The sequence below is a fragment of the Chiroxiphia lanceolata genome, chromosome 9 (assembly GCF_009829145.1).
Source record: "Chiroxiphia lanceolata isolate bChiLan1 chromosome 9, bChiLan1.pri, whole genome shotgun sequence".
NCBI classification, from domain to species: Eukaryota; Metazoa; Chordata; class Aves; order Passeriformes; family Pipridae; genus Chiroxiphia; species Chiroxiphia lanceolata.
The window spans coordinates 19,598,162-19,613,410 of NC_045645.1; the positions used below are offsets into that span (position 1 = coordinate 19,598,162).

General features: G+C 42.0%; 2 protein-coding genes across 4 annotated transcripts in view; both read left to right on the top strand.

Annotated features, from left to right (window-relative positions):
• LOC116791106 (uncharacterized oxidoreductase ZK1290.5-like) overlaps positions 1 to 5,584 on the top strand; it is a 45,116-nt gene extending 39,532 nt beyond the window's left edge. For 2 of the 3 annotated variants that reach the window (XR_004358604.1, XR_004358605.1), the window contains 3 exons: positions 603 to 704; positions 3,262 to 3,403; positions 5,291 to 5,584. Coding sequence is in view for 1 of the 3 variants with exons in the window: in XM_032696792.1 (XP_032552683.1) it covers positions 603 to 698 (96 nt within the window). In the remaining 2 variants the exon portion in view is untranslated. The remainder of the gene's footprint in view (positions 1 to 602; positions 705 to 3,261; positions 3,404 to 5,290) is intronic. The other variant, XM_032696792.1, reaches the window with a different exon arrangement.
• Positions 5,585 to 9,614: 4,030 nt separating this feature from the next.
• Positions 9,615 to 13,863, top strand: S1PR1 (sphingosine-1-phosphate receptor 1). The gene is made up of 2 exons (XM_032696790.1): positions 9,615 to 9,736; positions 11,050 to 13,863. Exon 2 carries the CDS (start codon positions 11,180 to 11,182, stop codon positions 12,317 to 12,319), a length of 1,140 nt encoding a protein of 379 aa, XP_032552681.1. The 5' UTR covers positions 9,615 to 9,736; positions 11,050 to 11,179; the 3' UTR covers positions 12,320 to 13,863.
• Positions 13,864 to 15,249: the final 1,386 nt, after the last annotated feature.

Below are 15,249 nucleotides of genomic sequence, written 5' to 3' on the forward strand. Positions count from 1 at the left end.
ACTGACACCGTAATTCCATGTTGCAGGTCTCAGCACAGGAGAAGCCGGTGGCTATAAGAACCTGTGCATGAGGACAGGTGATTGCTTTCAAGTTCGAGTTCATACTGAGGCACTGTAGCACTGTTTCTGTATTAGCTGATCTGTGAGTGCTTTGTCAAAGCAGAATCATAGGCAAGATAGATACAGCCTTTGGTGTGCTAGCTTTGTGAACGTCCCGATACTTTCTAATAATTTTCTTTTGGCTAAAGGTCTGAGGAAAAGAACTGTAACATTCTAGACTGAACATCGGGATCTAAATGAAATACGGAGCTCAGGTTCCCAAAGGGATTGCAGTCAGGGTATTCCTATTCCTCTAGCAGTGACAATATACTGTCCTGTCAAAAAGAGCAGCTTTGATACTACTCTTGTCTTGGACCCTTGCCTGAGGCCAGAGTGCTACAAAACCATCTTAACAGAGTCTACAAATAAAAATTAATCACTCGGGAGCAAAGGACCCAGTGGAGCCTGTCAGTTTAATAGAGTGTTTTTCTGTGACAAAATATAAGAAGAATTTGCTGATTCTCTCTGTGTTCATGAAGTTAACTCTGTGTACATTCCCATAGGTGTTTGATTTTACAATAGCAGAAGACGATGTTGGAATTCTGAATGGAATGCATGATGGGAGACATGTTTCCTGGGATCCAAGCCTTATTGAGTGAACGAAGGTTTGAACCTTTTCCTTCTCAGTGATCAATGAGTCACACCATGTAATTTAAATTCAAGGAAGGTTACAGTATGAATGTAATCATGATAGTAATGTCTGCTATTAATGATAACTATTTTGAAATCCTTAACATTGTAAACACAGAAAAGATATTTTTGAGGATAGTACTTTTTTACTACCCTCACAGAGATTTTATATTCCCATCTCAAATCCTCTTCCCTAGCTCACTGAAGCCTATACAAAGACTCTTGTTTATACCATCCACCCTGCATCAAGCCATTTAATCAAAGAGCATGATGAGATATCCCTTCTTGGAAAATGTAGGGAAAAAATGCTACCTGCTAGTGTATAACAAAGGTGTTAAGTATGAAATAATTTGTCAAGTCCTTTGTTAGAGGTAGAATCTACAAAGAAGAAAAGGCTGGGTGAAAAAAAAGTATCATAAAACAGTATTTATGTTGTACAATAAACTGCAAATCTCCACCAAAAATGCAATCTCACTGTAATATGCAATATCTGAGCATCACAAAAAAAAGGTTTACGCATATGGCATTGACTCAGAGAGTTCTATGCACATTACTTAGTAGCCTGTAGATATAACAAAGTAGAAATCTTTCCAGAGAAGTCCATTTACTAATAAAGTATCTGCACAACTGAGTGCAGCGAGCTCTGAGAGCCAAAGAGGCATCTTTGTTATTACTTACAGAAAATTCTGGTGAGCTTTTTGTGAGAATTAGTTTAGTTTTCATTTTGGGTTTGTCCAGGAAATCTCATTAACAGACTGTACTGTTCTGCAGATTTTTTTATAAAATGGCTATCTATATAAAGAGATAAAATACAGATACGTGTAGTTTACAGATCTGTTTTGAGAAATACGCCTGCATAGTCTATTGGCTGAGTAGTCAACTTCTGGTTGCTTTGGTTTGATATTTTAGGAGTTCCTGCATCTAGAAAGGTATGGAAAATCTGATTATGATTTATATTGTGTGTGGACTTCCTGAGGCAGTTTTCCCAGTGCTGTTCTGCTTTAGTCTTATTGTGAAACAAAGCTCCTCAGCTTTTTTATCAAGAAGTGACTTACAGCAATCATATACTCTAGCCTGCATTGTATGTCCTCAAAGTAGAGCTTGGCTAAAATACAGACAAACTTACCTTTTTGATAAGCTCCTCAGAGTATTTGGCTAGTTTTTCCTAGTAAAGTTTTCCATAAAAATTTGTCTAGATTTGCCTCTGAAACCATTAATATATTATTTATTATTTTAAAAAATATATGAAATGTTGCTTACTAATACCTTTACAGTGTAATGTTCTGAGAAAGATACACAACCTCTCCAGTAAGGCTGTTTTCTGGTGTTTCAAGCTTGGCCTGCAGTCCGGGAATGCCACTTCAGGTGTCTAAGAACAGCTCCGTACCTGGCTTAACTGTTGTGATGAGGGGTTCAATAGTTCCAAAAAGTAAGGCTCATTTATAAAACTAAGGTAATTCTTGGCTTTTTTTATCTTTTGCAGAAAATGATGGCAATGACTAAGTGAAAGTTGGAAAGATTGTCCAGAAATAAACCTTTCTACTAGTGGCTATCAGCTAATACTACTTTTGAAAAGTCACTTTATTGAACAACACCTTAGCAATATGGAAAAAAATTCAAACTGTGCTGTTGAGGGAGTCCTTGCTTTACAGTGTATCTGAATTCATAAAATGAGGACTAGAAGTGAGTCATGTGCCTAATACTCACTCAGTGTGGCTTTTTTGGTAGTGAAGACTTTCAGAAATTACAAAAGATAAGTCTGAGTTTCACCTCTAGTTCTCTCTGAAGAAACAGACATCACATCAACATACTACTCCCAACATGAATGATTCGTACTGAGTCTTTATATATGGTAGCAAATTCTAGCTCCAGTATTACCAGACCAGGATCAGTTAGGCCTAGTTATGTGGCTAGAAGTCCCATGTTGGTTATAACAGTTCTGGGTCTTTTGCCCTTAATTCTGACTGATGACCTCCCTTGTTCTGAGCTAAATGGAATTAAAACAAATTTTCTTGGAAATGCCCCACAGAGGTGACTTTAGGCTACAGTGAGGATGGCTTTGAATTCATTAATATATTTCACTGTTCCTTCTGTCCAAGAGATTTTAGAGTGGTTTTTTGTGTCTGCATCTGCTTTTGCTAGGAAGTCAAGCCACCGTTTTCTTAATCTAGGTCATGGTATCTAAGCAGTGCAATGAGTAATGAAGGGAATAATCAGAAATAGTATTACTAAAAAAAGCATTATTCTTAAGGAATAGCTGTGGCAAGTTACAGTTTTAATCTGATACTTTTCTAACTATATTCACTCCTAACTGTTGTTGGTTCAGGACTTTTTTTCTGTGGGGTTTTTTTTTTCTCATTATTATTATTATTATTTTGTAATCTTTCCTAGCACTTCCTTTGATATCAAGCAGTGACTTTAGAACTACAGAAGAGTTTAATTTGAACTATGTACAAGGTCTAGTGTAATTTAAGGCGAAAATAAGTTTTTTCAGTGCCAAGACTCAGTTGACCCAAGCTATCTTTCTCCCAGGTGTGATGAGCAGTTTTGCACATTGTGCCTCACTAAGAGCCATTGTTTTCTGCTAGAAGCTATTAATTGCCCTAGGAGACTGGAACCCTGTTATCTCCTGTGTCCTTGAGATAAGTCACTGGAGCCTCTTCCTTTGAATACAGTATTCACAAGTTTTATCCTGTGTTTGTTAATTAAGAATCATTGAGTGAGTCCTCTTTTACTTTTGGTGAGGTTGTAGAGGGAAAGACAGAATCAGTAGATTCATATTTTATGTTCCTCTCCACAACTAAATTGACATAAGTCTTGTGGCAATAGATTTCAAGCAAAGGCTGCTAAAGAATAAGTCCTCATCACCTCCTCTCAATGAACCTTTCTAAAGTACTGACAACATTGATCAAAGAAATAAGACAACTAATAAGAAATTAGCAAGTGAACAGTAGCAAGATTTAGGGGTAGCAGGGAGGAGTGATGTCTGGTAATAGAAGCAGAACATGGAAGACCAAAAGGATATAAAAGTGCTGAACATATGAAATCAGGAAGTTTAATTCCATTTTTTTATTTATTCTTTGGTCAGTTAGCCTGGAGGTGCTCATTTTTTAAGGTTTTATTTTGAACTCAGAATTTGTCCCTCAAGTGAATTCTTGGAATTATATGCATATTCTTCCTCAGAGTTGAAATTCCTCCTCTTGCTCTTATTTCTGTAAAACAAATTTTCTCTAAAGGGAAAAAACTTTTTCACCTTTCTACAATGACCCTTTTTAAGATACAGCAATGCCTCCGTTTCATCCACATAACCCATCATCTCGTCAATAGGATCAGGGAATACACCAGAAAACTGAAGTAACTTTTTTTTTCCCTATCATGTAGGTCATTTATGGTAGTGACTTAGTGGGGCACTCCTTTTTAGTTGAGATAAACCATTATTTAAAATAAGATACAATTTATCAGTGCCATCTACCTAAGTGCAGTCAGCTGCCTTTGCAGGAGCTCTGTGACTCCTAATGGAAGAGGACTCTCTTGAAACATATAAGGAAAAGAAAAATATAAACTAAAACTCAGTGGAAAGTGTGAGACCATTTTCAGTGCAGCCAAGTAGCTTCTTGCCTAATGAGTGGCTCCCTCTCTTCTTTTTTTCTTGCTTCTTTCTGATTTTCATCTTTTATATTACTGGAGATAAAGGCACTCAAGAATGTTTCATTGGAAAATAATGGAAATGGGGTTTTAAAGTGCATATTCAAGATTTTTTTTTTTTTTTTGGACTGCAGAAGTGTTTCTATCACACCTGTCCCCCATCATGGCTTTCAAGGCATTATTTTCTGACTAGCATGTATAATAAAGAAACTGTAATACTAGTAAGTTCACAAATTCACTGAGCCAGGTAGACTGCATAATATTTGCCCCATTTTTTGCACTGTGGTTAACCCATGTGTTTGAAAATGGGGATAAAGGTGGCATAGCTCTTGCTGGTACTGATTGAATCTAAGTAGTTAACTCTTTCCACATTGCCACACCCCTTCCAAAGCTTTGAAGCTCATCTCTGACTATTGTGCATTGGGTAAAAATTACAGATAAGCCAACCCAGCAATTTTTTGTGTTGCTGTGCTGGGAGACCTTTTCTGTACCTAATTTTTTGGCACTTTTTGTAGCCTCCAATAAGATGTCTGTACTTTCAAAAAAAAAAAAAAGGCCAATTATTTGCACTGCTTTGTAGTATCATCCTCTTAATAATTGCTCCTTATATTACAGTGTGTTACAGTTTGGGTGCAACGATATCCATTGCATGTCACCTTCTCAACTACTTCAATTCTCTCCCTTTGGACTTGAGCTTTTCCTAATGTTATATTCATCGTAGTGAAAAAATAAAGTATAAATTGTCACAAAAATGTAAAAGTTTTACATTAAATTTTAAAACAAAAAAGGACATTTAATTAATATTAATGATCAATATCAAGAACATAAAAACAGGCCATCTATGTGCTGATACAGAAGAAATATGTGTGCTTTAGTCTTTGCAATGTTCTCATCACTTTTTTTTCCTCCAAACTAGGTTTTTGATTTTAATCTGAGGAAAGAAGATAAGGAATTTTTGAACACTATGAATATCAACAGAAAATTAATTCATCTAACCTGTCCCCTGTGGAAACTATAATTTAAAACCAGATTGTTCTAGATTGCAAAAGTGATGCAACTGAAGCATTAATTCATTTTAAACTGAAAAAATAAATCTGAATTGTTCTCTTAGATATTCAAAGAATACCTAAGAATTATCACTCAAGAATCAGTATCAATGGTTTGTATTTACTGTTATGTTAACAAATTAATAAAATAATTTAATTTACTCTTTTCTGCGTTGCTTTCTTACAGATACAGAAATGCTTACATTTTTTTTTGCTCTCTCTGAACTTTCTGGTATAGCCCCCCAGTATAGGTTATCTCACAATGTTATAATTTTCTTCTGCCTGCCTATAACTTCATTTAAGGTGTCATTTTAACCAATATGAACAAATTAGCTTACAGATTTTGAAAAGTATTAATTACTTAACGGCGCATATAAGAGCATGCTACAATGCATGTGAATTTTGACAAATTATTCAAAATATGGAATGTTTGTTCAGATATTGCAGCAGAAATATGAATCTGACTTTTTCACTGTTTTTATGTTTCTTGTAGTCATGAGAATTTTGGGGGATTCCGGAGGCCACTCTGGATACTTTCTTGGTGATCAGACCTGCTCTCTTGGTACTGTTTCAAGGATTGCTGTTCGTGACCCAGCACTTAGGGAGGAATGGCTCTCTTTGTGGTCTAAATTGTGTCAGAATGATTAAAAGTACATTTTGCTTATATGGATAAAGATTTTTGAAAGTACAAAAGAATGACGTGTTGGAGACAAATCCTTTGCTAATCTGTCTTGCAGGGATTTTCACTATCTTTTCCAGATGGATAGAGTTCAGACACTCCGCTGATGCAATTGTGAGTTGTCCAGCAGCATTAGCACTGGGAGAGTACGGTCTCCTGGTGGTGTCAGAGGCCACCAGTGTTGGTATGCAGGCGTTGGGCGGACCCCAGCTTACAGCTTCTTTTCTGACACGATCAAAGCATTTTCCTGCAAGGAAATTGCCCTGTGACTAGCCCTGCTTCTGCAATCCTCACTACACTAAGCTGTTATTGGAAATTCCACAAGTTTGATTGTCACAGGCAGTTGGTGTTATGTTGTTGTTGTTGCTGTGCTCTAAAACATGAGTTTCTGCTCATCCTAAAAACTCAAGTACTTGGGAGCATATACATACTCAGGATCTCTGTGACCAAATGCCTTTGCCTCTTTATGCTTGTGGACATGTTGCAAAACAGTTTTTTAACAAGTTTACCCAGGTGAAGCGGCTGTTACGTGTCAGTTCAGTGTTCTGATGTGTGCAGCTCTCCTGCTGGCATTTGACTGAGACCTGCATTCTGGTTATTTCTGAAATGCTGCATGAATAACATTGTGTTGTTCTTTCTCCTTATTCTGATCGTAGGCAATTCCAAGTCGAGTTCTCAAAGGAGCTGTATATACACTGGATTTCTGTATGTATTTCACAGAAGTACAAGCTTCCTTAACAGTGGACCTGGCAGTTGGAGAGGTACTGAGAAAAAGAGTTCTCATTCTGTTGGTGGCTTGTTCTGTTGGTGGAGATGGAGTATAACCCTGGTGTAAACCCCTTGCTGAACACTTGGCAGCAACTACACTTTTGGTAGAGTTGGCTGGACCAACCTGAGTTTACTTGTGTTTCAGCCCTGGTAAGGAGGCTAGAACCTGTGCAGTTTGAGCCATGTTAACCTATCATCTCTGAGGATTTAGATGGCTTTCGGTGCAAATCCAGCTGATCTGGCTTCATTTGGCTGAGAAGAGTGAAGCTGTATTTCAGTTTCCTCTGTTGAGATGTCAAGAGGGCTGTAAATTTTTAATGATACTTTTAGTGATACAAATGCCCAACCTTTTGGAGTGGAACTGAAATTGCCTGTGTGTTTTACCGAGTGCTGCACCTGGGGTGGGGCAACCCCCCAGGGATGGAGAAGGACTTGGGAGTGCTGGTGGATGAGTGGCTGGACATGAGCCAGCAATGTGAGCTTGCAGCCCAGAAAGTGAACCGTGTCCTGGGCTGCATCAAAAGCATCGTGACCAGCACTGAGAGAGGGGATTCTGCCCTTCTACTGCGCTCTAGTGAGACCCCACCTGGAGTAATGTGTCCAGATCTGGGGTCCCCAGCACAGGAAGGACATTGACCTGTTGGAGCAGGTCCAGAGGGGGCCACAAAGATGATCACAGGGCTGGAGCACCTCTCTTATGAGAGAAGGCTGAGAGAGTTGGGTTTGTTCAGCCTGGAGAAGAGAAGGCTCCAGGGTTAGTTTATTGTGGCCTTTCAGTACCTAAAGGGGGCCTACAGGAAAGCTGGAAGAGGGACTTTTTGCAAGAGCATGTAGTGACAGGACAAGGGAGAATGGCTTCAAACTGAGAATACCTTTAGATTAGATATTAGTAAGAAATTCATTACTGTGAGGGTGGTCAGGCCCTGGAACAGCTTGCCCAGAGAAAGGGTGGATGCCCCATCCCTGGAAGTGTTCAAGGCCAGGTTGGATGGGGCTTTGAGCATCCTGGCCTAGTGGGGTGTCCCTGCCCATGGCAGGAGAGTTGGATCAAGATGATCTTTATGGTCCATTCCAACCCAAACCATTCTATGATTCTATGATTTTACACAGCCTCTGAAAATTAATTTGTTGAATGTAACATCTCTGAATTGGAGTTCTCTCAGTTGGTAACCAGTAGCCCCAAAATGAAAGCCTGTACATCTGACTAATGAAACCCTGAGTCACTCTAACCTAATTAAAGCATGTTCCTTTAATATGTTCCTCTTGCTTAAAATTAGGTGAGAATTACTTCCTAGAGGGAAATGCCCAGTGAATGCACTTTTATTTAGTATTTTCTACATATTAGCTAAACAAGGGGGAAAGCTTGAAATATCTAGGGTATGTCAGGCAGTTGCAGGGGATGCATATGTCAGCCTCAAGCATGATTTATTTCACATGCCTTTTCTGACAGTTGTAACTTAACGGCTGTATTTTCCTCCAGGCTCTCAGGAGGCTAAACATCTTTTCAAGTTTCTAGCTTTGTGGTGGAAGAGTTAATGTCTGTTTGCCAGTGTAATTTATCTGAGTCATTCTGGGAGAGGCGTGGAACAATTGAAGCGTGACTATTAGCATAAATAAGAGAGGGACCCTCTACCCTCTTCCTGAGGGTAGAGTACTCTTACTCTCTTTCAGAGGAAAGCTGCTTCCCCATAACAACTGCTACTGCTAATTAACCAGTGTGATGCTATGAACTGAAAGACCTGATATATTGAGCTCTGGTGTATTGTGATATTTGTTTGCATTTCAATTTGGAGTTAACAAGAACAGAGGAAGGAAGAAGAAAATTTCTGCAGTAAGTGCAACAATGGATTACCACCAGTTAGCATTTCACATACACCAAGGTGCTTTTTCTTTTAAAAGTTTGAAGAGAGAAGGAGTTATAAAACCTAAACTCACTTCTTTCTCTGTCTCTGTGTAATAACTGTTACCACTGTAAGTAGTTGGCATTGCCAATTTTGTTTTAAAAAAAAATTAATTTAAAAATTCTCTTCGTATTTTCAAACATGTAGGTATTTTACAGCATCCTCGGAACATGCATAGATTTTTTTTTTTTAATGTGAAAACACCAACACCTGGTGCTATTTGACAGTGGCAGAAAGTGAGCTTATCCCCCATGGGTCAGTGCTGGCTTCTGCCTCTCCGGTGTGCAGCCTGGCACCATCCTTGCCCCATCGGGCCGGTGCCTGCCCGGAGGGAGCCGCTCGTGAGTCACCCAGCGCCGCAGGAGGCTGCAGGCCAGCGTGCGGGTGGCAGCCACCGGGCCTGCCAGGGCAAAAACACATCTTGGTGAAGTGGGAAAATGGAAGAGCCTCTTCCAGGTGTTTCCTTAAACATGACTTCCCAGGTCCTGTGAGAGGCAGGACGGAGGTGGCATAGGGCCATAGCCCTGCTGTGCCTCCTCGGGGGGGTAAGAAAGCCAGAGGGTCGGGAATCTGCCCCCGCATCCCCGAGGCGCAGGGACCGCGCTCGGAGCCGGCCGGGCCCTGCCGGCTCCTCCTCGCCCGGAGCGCTGCCGGGGCGGGCACGGCTGGGGCGCGACCGCGGCGTCCCCTTCCCCTCCTCCTCCGGCCGGGCAGGGCCAGGTGGTCCCGCGGGGGAGCACTTCGCAGCAGCGCCCGCCGTGCTCATGCCGGGCGGGGCGGGGCGGCGGCTGGGCTGGGCGTGCAGGTCCCGCACGCAGCAGGGAGGAGTTAGAAAGGAGGATCGGAAAAGGGTGGAGAGCTGCAGAAACATTAAAACCACCGAGCCCCCCAGCCTGCCCACCGGAGTTGCTCCGCGGGCACGCAAGATGCGCAGGGCCGGCCGGGGCTCCGCGCCGCGCTGGAGCGAGGTGAGGCTCGGGGAGCCGCGCTCCGCCCGCACCGCGGCACGGGGGATCCCGGCGCTGCGGGTCTCGCTCGGCGCGACCCCCGGGGCCCCGAAACAAAACGGGGGGAGAGGGGGAGCTGCCCGGGCCGCGCCGTGCCCGGCCGGGGGCTTCGTCCGGCCGAGGTGGTGCGGGAAGGGAGCCACGCGCGGTAGAGACCGAACCGGAGCGGGGCGAGTTGGAGCCCGGGAGCGGTGCGAGACAGGAGCGGGGCGAGTTTGAGCCTGGGAGCGGTGCGGGACTGGAGCGGGGCGAGTTTGAGCCTGGGAGCGGTGCGGGACAGGAATGGTGCGAGTTTGAGCCTGGGAGTTCTGCGAACTGGAGTTCGGGAACAGAGCAAGGAGTTGAACTCACTGGCCTCGGACCTCCTGCTCTGCCCCGGTTAGGCTGTAATTTAACAACTCCGTCTGCTGTTCTTTTTCCCTTGCACGATACCTGGGTTTTAATTCTTTTTAAATGTCCACTACAAAACCTTTATATGTAAAGGGAGTTTGCTCTATATGTGTATTCCTTAATCATGCCTATTTCCAAAGCTTGCAATACTAGTTATTTAAATGCAAGGGGTTTTTTGACATTCTTTGTTTCAAACCCATGGAATGGGCTTGCGCTGTAGTTTAATTACTTTTTTTTTTCTTTTCTAAACTTTTTACTGCTGTGGCTTTTGTAAAGCACGTTCTTACTTGTGTTTAGCAAGGGCACCCCCTTACCTGTTTACAGCTTTGAGATGATCTTTTGTTTACATACACATCAGTGAATTTACCACTGAGATGGCATCAGTAAATTGCATAACTACCCCCTTGCAAAGTGCATTCAGGCTTTATTAATGGAGGAGAGTACATGTCTCCTGTCAAGTAATTTCTGTGCAGGCTTTCATACATTTGCAGTTAAATCAAGCAAGCCCTTTCCCTTTCTAAATCTCTGCTGTTGTATTACAAGTTGTGTTTCCTACTGAAAAAAAGAAGGCTAGAACTTATTGCTGGGGAGCTTTGAGATCTTTTAAGTTGGAAAAAGTCCAGTAATGCAGTCCTTGCTGACTCCAATTTACCTGTTCAGCTCTGAGTGACAGAACTTTATTTGTCTTATTAGCTTTACCTATTGAATATGCCTAACCATATTTTAAATGTATTTTAGTAGCTGAATGAAACTGGTTCATGCGTGAATACCTATATGATTCTGGTACACAATTAAACTAGCAGATTATCTTAAAACCCTTTATCATTTTTTACATTGTTTGCCTTCCTTCTTTTAACTCTGGGCTTTGTGCCTCTTGTTCTCAGGGCTGCAGTTTCTGAGGCCGTGCAGCAGCACCGGGCAGGCTGCGGGGCCAAGGCTCTGCGGAGCAGCCCCCGGATTTGCGGTCGGTGTCACCGTGCGGTGCCGCTGGGGAAGGAGCGCCAGCTGGGCACCATGAGCTCTGGCACCACTGCCCCGCTGAAGGTCATGAGCAACCCGGCCAACACTGATGTCAACTATGTCATCAAAGAGCATTATAATTACACGGGAAAGCTAAATGAGAATGTGGACAGTGGAATTAAAGTGACGTCGGTGGTTTTTATCATCATTTGCTGCTTTATAATCTTAGAGAACATTTTTGTCTTGCTTACCATCTGGAAAACCAAGAAGTTTCACAGACCCATGTACTATTTCATTGGGAACTTGGCTCTTTCAGACTTGTTGGCTGGTGTGGCTTACACTGCCAACCTCCTGCTATCTGGACACAAAACCTATAGCCTCACACCCTCCCAGTGGTTTGTAAGAGAAGGTAGCATGTTTGTTGCCTTGTCAGCTTCTGTGTTCAGCTTGTTGGCCATTGCCATTGAGAGGTACATCACCATGTTGAAGATGAAACTCCACAATGGCAGCAACAGCTTCCGCTCCTTCTTGCTGATCAGCGCTTGCTGGGTTATCTCCGTGATCCTCGGGGGACTCCCGATCATGGGCTGGAACTGCATCAGCCTCTTGTCCAACTGCTCCACCGTGCTGCCTCTCTACCACAAGCACTATATTCTCTTTTGCACAACCGTTTTCACTGGCCTTTTGCTATCTATTGTTGTCCTGTATTGCAGGATCTACTCCATGGTGAGGACTAGGAGCCGCAGGCTGACATTTCGGAAAAACATTACCAAAGCTACTAGGAGCTCAGAAAAGTCACTAGCCCTGCTCAAGACAGTGATCATAGTCTTGAGTGTCTTCATTGCCTGCTGGGCTCCTCTGTTCATCCTGCTTTTACTGGATGTGGGATGTAAAGTGAAGACCTGCCAAATCCTCTATAAAGCAGAGTATTTCTTAGTGCTGGCCGTGCTCAATTCAGCCACGAACCCTATCATCTACACCTTGACAAACAAAGAGATGCGCAGGGCTTTCATCAAGATTTTGTGCTGCTGCAAATGCCCCCCAGCGGATTCTGGGACCAAATTCAAAAGGCCGATCATTGGAGGGATGGAGTTCAGCCGGAGTAAGTCTGACAACTCCTCACACCCACAGAAGGAGGACGGTGACCATCCTGAAACCATCATGTCTTCGGGCAATGTTACCTCATCTTCTTAGGAATAACCATAGGGGTGTATTTCAGAGCCTTGCTCTGAAGTGGGGGAGCTGGGATGCCTCCTGCTCACAGGAGCAGCATTGGGCTGAGTGAGCAAGTAGCATTAGTTCTAATGAGGCAAACGGTGCAGTTGTGAGGCTGGAGTTCAAGAAATGGGACAGACTGTTCTGGCTTGGAAGTCTTTTTTTCCTGGAACATGTTTTGTCTTTGCACTGAGGCAGCTCAGGATTGTCAGGCGCATTCATATCCTGAAATCTCCTTAGTAACTCTGAAAGACTGATGCCTTGATGAAATGATGCCTGGTGTGTGTGAGAGAAAGAGAGAGGGGGAGGAGGGAAAGGGAGAATTAATCTTTTTTTTTTTTTTTTTTCCCATGTGAGAAGAATGTGAAGTTTTTTCTCCTTGCAGCAAACCACTGACACAAAGATCTTTCTGTACCGAATTTAGTAGTGGCTCTGGTATCATTGGTTAGAAGTGTTTGTTTAGCACATAACATGAAAAGAGATCACACAAATATAATTTAGACCACATACAACCATAATTTGGCATCACTTTGCAGAGTTTTTAGTTAAGTCATAAGGTTTAATTTGCAGGATTCCAAAGCTGTTGGGGTTTTATTTAGCAAGATCATAGCTGTGAATTTTTGCTGTCAGTCCATATTACATTTGAAGACCATGAGCTAGGTTCTGCAGTTACTTTCACCTGTACAATTCCATTGACTGTGTCAGATTTTATGGAGTAGCTCAGAACAGCATTTGGCCCCATACATTGATTGCCTTTTTATTCTATAGCATTAAATCAACTGCATTATCATGAAAAACGCAAGGTAGAACTAAGTGTCATTTCTCTTCAAGATGACTGAAAGTATACATAATAGTAAAAAATAGTACTAACAGCAGGATTTTTGCCTAAGTAAGAAGAGGTAAAAAATGAAGGGGCATTTCAGTGTTAGGTTAAAAGCCTGTCCAAAAATAAAGATCAGTTGGAAAATCTGAAAAGAGTACCCTGAGTTTCAGAAAAATAAAAGGAAAGTTGAAGTGAAATGACTATAGATAAATGCACTTCCATAACAAAATGCAATACATTTTGGCACATTTTATTAATGTTTATAATTTCAGCAAAGATGTCTGTATGTTATCAATTCATGGAAGAAGTACCTGTCATTAAATTGAATGTATTTGTTTTACAGCATCATTTTTACTCCTCTATTTTTCTAACCTGTTCTAATGGGGTTGAATGTGTACAATGTAAATAAGTTAATAAGATGCAGGAGTCTTCATGCGCCTAGAATATTGCTATAACAAAAGTGGTATATCTGGGATAGCTGAGAGAAAGTGACTGATTTACAGTTATTGGCAATTCCTAGAAGTGTATTTTGTAAAGAAAATGTACTGCCTTTGTAGTAAAATTTCCAGTGCAATTAAACTGTTGGATTTTTTTCTGGTTTAAAAAATAGTATTTAAAATGTTTCTGACTTTTATTGTTCAATTTGCACATAGCTTTATTGACTTCTAAACATTAATAAACTGATTTTTTAAAAGATTCTGTTATCAGATTACTGGTAGTTTTGTATTATTGTGGTGGTTTCATGCCAGGTGTGTTTTTTTGTTGATAGAAGCCACTGAAAGAATTCCTTGATTTCAGTACATGCTGGGATTAAGTCAATTCTGTGGGGACATAAAATGCATAATGTCACAGGATCACATAAAATACAGAATGAATGCTAATCTATAACTTTTTCATCAGCATATGGTGTATTACTGGAATGCCATTAGAAAAATCTCTGGAGTAGCAATCCTTCTCCAACAGCCAATGAAGTACGAACAGAAGGAAAACCAGTTTTACCGTGACTGCCTAGAGCAGAATAAGTGAAATAATTCACTTGTTTCACCAGTGTGGTTCGTAAGTTTAATTCTTAGTTTACTGCAAACATGGAGGAATTATATGAAACACCGAATGGTGGCCTCAACTCTGCAAGCACTGCAGCTCCGCTGGGTCCACCAGTGAAGACCATGGCAATGGAGTGGATTAGATGCTGCGTTACTTCTTCCAAAGGCTTGACTTCCATTTCCTCTCTTGCGGCTGTTGCCTCTCAGCATTACTTTTAAGTTCCATGGAGCTCATACAGGATGCAGTTGGAGTGTGAAGATAAACCTCACCTTCTCGTACTGTATGTCATCACTGTGCAGGGTTTACTGTGGGAAACGAGAGCGTACTCACCGAGGAAGGCTCTGGGTCATAACCTCTTTTCCTGAAGGAAATTCCAAAAATGCCCTGAAGACAAAAGAGTGGAAACAGGCTGGAATTTCTCTCCATCTGTCTGCCTGTACGGAAGGAATGATTTCATGTGTGCTCACTTCCTAGGCTTTTAATTAGTGACCTGAGCAAGGCTGGAAAAAATGGCAAATCTGTATTTGTGCACAAGATAAAGTGTCTCTTGGCTCAGGCCTTCATTTGGGCAGGGATGGTGTACTCTGGGTGCTGACAGTCATGAGGGAAAGCACTGCTTTGTCCCAGGGATAAAGTCACTTCTGTGCAGAGCACCACAAGTATATAAACCATGAAAGTCCAAGTTAAGCCCTCGTTGTGCTCCCAGTGAGTAAATAAAGGCAATGTACAGGGATGAGGCAATGCACAGAGACATCTGAATTTGTAGAGGTGTATTTATCCAAAGGACTGGGGCCCTTCTGCTCCTGAAGCCTTATGGGCATTAAGGTTGGTTGTTCCACATGTGACAAGATATGAGCTATATCAGCATGGCTGTGCCACTGACCCCTCGTGACTACCACTGGCCTTTCCGTACTCGTAGCTGATAGCCCACAGGTGAGTCACTTCCCTTTGCTTTGCCTTTGTTTCTGTATCCCTTGCTTATCTGCCCCATCTAATTGCACTGTGGGCCTTCTTGGAGAATGACTGTTTCCCCGGTGGGCTG

Bases quoted from the DNA above. Each gene is read 5' to 3' on its own strand.
- S1PR1 (XM_032696790.1), top strand. From the start codon at position 11,180: ATGAGCTCTGGCACCACTGCCCCGCTGAAGGTCATGAGCAACCCGGCC.